General features: G+C 40.2%; 1 protein-coding gene across 12 annotated transcripts in view; it reads right to left on the bottom strand.

Moving 5' to 3' along the window:
• Window positions 1-2,509: 2,509 nt before the first annotated feature.
• LOC140423272 (exportin-1) overlaps window positions 2,510-6,000 on the bottom strand; it is a 91,569-nt gene continuing 88,078 nt past the window's right edge. For all 12 annotated transcript variants that reach the window (XM_072507767.1, XM_072507768.1, XM_072507766.1 and 9 more), the window contains 3 exons: window positions 5,619-5,778; window positions 5,436-5,532; window positions 2,510-3,606 (listed from right to left, as the gene is read on the bottom strand). In XM_072507767.1, the coding sequence (XP_072363868.1) occupies window positions 3,460-3,606; window positions 5,436-5,532; window positions 5,619-5,778 (404 nt within the window). In that variant the 3' untranslated portion in view covers window positions 2,510-3,459. The remainder of the gene's footprint in view (window positions 3,607-5,435; window positions 5,533-5,618; window positions 5,779-6,000) is intronic.

Raw genomic sequence — 6,000 nt, 5'->3', positions numbered from 1 at the left:
TATAGGCTTTAGTAACAGTGGTAGTTTAGTTTGTAGAGTTTATGCATGAACAGATTTGACTGTGTGTAAATAAATGAGCATTGCTTTTGAAATTACTAACTGGTGTATCGAGTCATTGATCAGTATTCGGTTCTGAACCTTGTGGCGGTGTCGAAAGATATCTGCCGACTCTTGAGAAAACGTGATTAAACAGAACCAAATTAAGAGCCAACCAAAAGTAAGCAACATTTACTGGCGACTCCGCCGGGACTCGACTTAGAAAGAAAGTCTTATGTGTAAACTCGGAAAGTTTTTCACGGCCCCATTCCTTTAACGCCCCCCGGCTGTTAATGGAACAAGTTTGTCCCAGACAATAGTTCAGAAGAACTAGTTTGTCACCAGAACCTTGTTAAAGGTACAAGTTTGTCCCAGACAATAGTTCAGAGGAACTAGTTTGTCTACAGAGCACGACTCATACTTGCTCTTAATTAGAGAGGCAGCCCCCCACGACGACCACATTTTTACCGGTTGCTCAAGCAGTGGAGAAATGGCATTGGTCCCCACCCTGCCTGATTTGTATGCTGCTATTTTGTACAGTTCAAGATGTATAGATTATTTTGGATTGTTTGAATGATAGTTTATTGAGAATAGTTAGAGGTTCCAGTTTTTTTATTTTTCTGTAATGCATGTATTAATGTCATAGCACCCCGTAGAATTTTATGATAATGTATGTATTTAAAATGGTTTAGGTAAAATTGTGTTGCATAGGACAGTGTAGAGCCTAATTATGGGTGCCCCGGCTGGTCAGAGGATGAAGAGACATAGTAATGTGATCCTTCATGCTTCGCGTTGAGGATCACAAGGAGGGTGTGTAGCCATCTGAGATGGCCACGTCCTGATTACAAAATGGACACTTGCAAAGAATGCAGGGAAAACTGGACAATGCTAAGAAACAAGCAGGTGCAAGCTCTGTCTGTTGATTAGAACCTTAAACGTTCAGACAGGACAGAAACTACCAAACAATCTACATACGAATGAGCCATCTCCGGGGACAAAAGGGAAACATTTAGATACACAATGTTAAGGCAGACTCCCCGGCGCCAGAAGAAGCTAAGACAAAGCAGACTGACAGTCACCAGGACACGCCCAGCAATCAGGGAACCACCCCTCTATTGTAGGAAAATCGATACAGATGATTGGGAAAGACCCAATTAGTTGTGGCCAAGTTCAAGGCCCGCCCAAAAGCACGCAAAGCCCTTTTTAGTATAAAAGGTAACCCCCAAGGGAGAATCGCCCTCCTTTGGCTCTTACCGAAGAGAGAGACTGCCTAGCAGCTGCACCAGACCAAGTAAGTCCCAAGTCAACGCACGCTACAAGATAGACGCTCCTAGTTGCTACCCTGTTATCAGCTCAACCCAGCAGCCTCAGAACCAAGCAACGGCCATTGTTCCTCTGACTGAGTGGGCACCCGAAGCTAAGTATAGGCTTTAGTAACAGTGGTAGTTTAGTTTGTAGAGTTTATGCATGAACAGATTTGACTGTGTGTAAATAAATGAGCATTGCTTTTGAACTTACTAACTGGTGTATCGAGTCATTGATCAGTATTCGGTTCTGAACCTTGTGGCGGTGTCGAAAGATACCTGCCGACTCTTGAGAAAACGTGATTAAACAGAACCAAATTAAGAGCCAACCAAAAGTAAGCAACATTTACTGGCGACTCCGCCGGGACTAGACTTAGAAAGAAAAACCACAAGCGTCAAAACTGTACTGATCAAGCCTCTGAGATTCGGAAGTGTGTTAATGCATGCGTACTAACAGGGATATAAGGTAAACCTGAGAGATTTTGTTGCGTAAAACTATCGGGAGTTTTGTAGGCCGGAAATTAGCGTAAGCCGTACCCGTGTTTACATCACCCCCTGTTCCAAATTCAGTAGAGAACCTAGAAGAGAGAATGGCAATGAAGGCAATGGAACGCCTTATGAACCCCCAGGAATTAGAGGTCGCAGCGACCAGCAGTAGAGTAGGACAGTGGTTAGCACTGCTTCCTCAGCTCCAGAGTCCCAAGTTCAATTCCGGCCTCTGGTGACTGTGTGGGGTTTGCACTTCTCACCCCATGTCTGCGTGGGTTTCCTCCCACAGTCCAAAGATGTGCACATTAGGTGGCTTGGCTATGCTAAATTGCCCCATAGTGTCCAAAAGGTTAGGTGGGGTTATTGGGATAGGGTGGAGGTGTGGGCTTAAGTAGGGTGTTCTTTCCAAGGGCCAGTGCAGACAATGTGCTGAATGGCCTCCTTCTGCACTGTAAATTCTATAATTAAAGCAAAAAACAAGTTGACATCCAAGGCAAAAGATCTAATTCAATTACAGTGCATTAAACACTGCAGCAAATGTGGCCCAGATTTAGTGGATAAATATCTGTGCTGTTAAAACTCAAACCCCTCAAAATTTATTATTGCATCTGTAAAACAATTTTGAAAAAATCACATCAATTTGAAAGTAACACAAGGAATATCAAGGTCAGACAGCATACTTTAAATGTAAACCAAATTTATTTTGCTCTTAAGTAGTGTTCTGGAAGCACTACAGCATGGTAAACAATGTAAATTAGTACAAGTCATCAAAAGCCATCAGTATTTTCATGAGCTGTTTATAAAGATGCAGCCTATGCTAACTCGATAAATATTTAACCACTTTCACTTAGAATTAATGAAGGCTCACAAATGAGCAACACTCCTCATTGAGGAAAACAAAAAGCTGTTGTCGACAAAGCGACAGCACATACATACACAAAAAAATCATAAAAAATAACCAAGTGTACTGTGTTCCCAAGTCATTCAAGATGCTTTACACTGGGATGATATGCACATGATCTTGCCGCAAACCTATCTGGCTAGAATTGCATTAATTCAGTCAAGCATTACCATTTCTTCCAACTACCCATAGAGACAATTGAAAAGCAGCACTGGGACATGCCTGACACACAACTCTTTGAACATGTTTTCCACAGATCACTTTCATTCCTAGGCTGCAAAAAAGGCTATGCTACAACAAAGTAACACACACCTAATTTAAGAGTTTGGTGATCAATTACTGAAAATAATTCCTATATCTGTTGTACACTTTGCAAGCAGAGGCACAAGCAAAGTCCACTTTTCAGCTCTCCTCTCTTCCCCCCCCTCCCAAAACCATAAAATGGGGCACAAGTGATCTTTAAAAAGTGATTTAATTCATACAACTGCATGCAAATCTAAACAAAGATGACAAAACTTTTAATTTATAACAATGGAAAAAAGGTATTACACAAGAAAACTGCCATAGAAATTGCATACTAAGTAAAAAGAGCTACCAGGTGACAAAGGATTTAATATACACATATTGGCATTGTTTTTGGTCAACACAGATGTGCAATTACCTTCTGCAAAGCTACATTAATAGTGCCTGAACAGAAGAAATAGCACAACTTAGTTTACTCCATATTTCTCAATCAACCATTTCCTCAGGAATTTCATGTGGGTTAAGAATACCAGGAACAGACATCTGAATTTTATGCTTTTCTTCTTGGGCCTGGCGTAATGCAGCCTCTCTTTCTTCCAAGAACAAGTCAGCACTATCTTCTCCAGCAAACTCCTGCAGACAAAACAACACATGTAACAAACGTGGGGGGGAAGAGAAAAGATAGAAAGGGAGGAAAAAGAAAATCATATCCAACTTGGAACAATTCCATTCTTCAGCGGCAGAAGCAGTAATCTCAAATTCCATACCCACTTGTATCAATACGAAACTAAACCTATTCCACGTGGGTCAAGTCATGAAGTAGGATTGTTTTACAATGGATGTTTTACATTGGACCATTAGTTTAGTGAGATCAGTTGGCTTTTAATGGCTCTCGTTATTTCCACAACTACCATTTTAATTTTTAAGCTGACTTGGACAGATCTACAAATTGAGTGCTCCTTATTACTTCCTTCACATATGCATCCGTGTGCAAACCTAGCCTGGAATCACTGAGGGGTTATGTTATCATACAAGGCAGAGGGGAGGCAGTGGCGCATTGGTATTGTCACTGGACCAGTAAACCAGGGACCCAGGGAAATGCTCTTGGGACCCGGGTTCAAATCCCACCACTGCAGATGGTGAAATTTGAATTCAATAAAATCTGGAATTAAAAGTCGAATGATGGCCATGAAACCATTGTCGCCGATTGTTATAGGGCGGCACAGTTGCTTCACAGCTCCAGAGTCACAGGTTCGATTCCGCACATTCTCCCAGTATCTGCGTGGGTTTCCTCCGGGTGCTCCAGTTTTCTCCCACAGTCCAAAAACGTGCAGGTTAGGTGGATTGGCCATGCTAAATTGCCTTAGGTTAGGTGGGGTTATGGGAATAGGGTGCAGACTTGATGAGCCAAATGGCCTCCTTCTGCACTGTAAATTCTATGGCATCCTATGCCATAAATACACATTTAAGCAGCAACCAGTCAGACCCCACAATCCAGCTTTAATTGATGATAATAAAGATGAGTATTTAAATCTAAACTTCTTGGTTCTGAATTGCATTCTCAGCAGTTAAAATGCAGCACGTTGTGCAGCTCTAAGTCAAATCTGTAAAACTGTTATTTTAATGTTGGGCAGGCAAGTTTTAATTAAGGCGTCCATTTAAAAAGATAACTTCACCCATCTTCAAATAAGCCTCATATACATACAAATTAGCTAAATGAGTGACATATTTCCATCTTTTAAACAGAAGACATAAAGTCACCAAATTCTAGGGCGACATGTGGCACAGTGGTTAGCATTGCTGCCTACAGCGCTGAGGACCCGGGTTCGAATCTCGGCCCTGGGTCACTGTCCATGTGGAGTTTGCATTCTCCCAGTGTCTGCGTTGGTCTCACCCCCACAACCCAAAAGATGTGCAGGGTAGTTTGGTTGACCACGCTAAATTGCCCCTTAATTGGAAAAAAAAGTCACCAAATTCTATTTCCCCGAAGACTTTAGAAAGTCTAATTTTCTTTACAAAACTGAAATCCGATCAGGAATGACCCCAACTTCGATGGTTAGATATGGAAGATATATTTCTGGAAATAGGAAGATTGAACTGAAGTGATTTTGTTAAATTGAGCAGAATTAAATCTGTGTAGCAGAAGAATAACCTACATTCATACCCAATTTAGACTGTAGGCAGCAAAGAAATTTTAGTGAAATTGACTGGAGCCACATTATCTATAACAGATTAGAAAATATCATTAGAACTACCCTCCAACTCTTAACCTAACAATTGAGGCCCACTGTGGAGCAAAACCAACATTGGTAAAACTGCAAAAAAATTTTCCACTCAGCTTTCCATGCAAGTTTATGAATACTATTCAGTGAAGCCTGGAGCTCGTACTTGTTAGTTATCAAATATGAAACTATCTTGGTATGTATTCTGAAATATTTCTTATTAGACTAGAACTTCTTTACCTTGATTTGCACGAGAAAATCTCTCAGATGCTCTTTAAAAGCTGCAATGTCCTGATTTAAACTGAAAAGTCCCGTTACAAATAATTTCACTTGTGCCCTGTTAGAAAAATAAAATTTAAGTTAGGGAGCAAAATAGTTTAAAAAAAAAAAAACTGGCTTTAAAATCAATTAAGCTCAACTTACTCTTGTAGATGTGGAAAAGCAGATTTCAGTAGATTGGCCACATAATCCTGAATGAATACATGATTAGTGACAGGATTTGTTGGGTTAAGGGTCACTGATATTTTTCCTTCCTCCACCAGATTAAACATGTATGCAAGTATTGATGCATGCATTGTCAAACCTACAAAATGTGACAAATAAAAAATATCAACTTTTACATGAACATAGACCTCCAGATGAAATGAAAAAATATTTATCTATAATTCTTAATTTAGCAGAGACCTCCAGATGAAATGAAAAAATATTTACCTATAATCCTTAATTTAGCAGATTGCGATTAGTTAACTTGTAAAATCGGTTGAAAGTAATCTAAATTTATAATTGTAACATGCCACATACTCCC

The sequence above is a fragment of the Scyliorhinus torazame genome, chromosome 1 (genome assembly GCF_047496885.1).
Source record: "Scyliorhinus torazame isolate Kashiwa2021f chromosome 1, sScyTor2.1, whole genome shotgun sequence".
NCBI lineage: Eukaryota > Metazoa > Chordata > Chondrichthyes > Carcharhiniformes > Scyliorhinidae > Scyliorhinus > Scyliorhinus torazame.
Note: the sequence above shows the minus strand (reverse complement) of the source record. Positions and strands in the feature narration are given on the sequence as shown.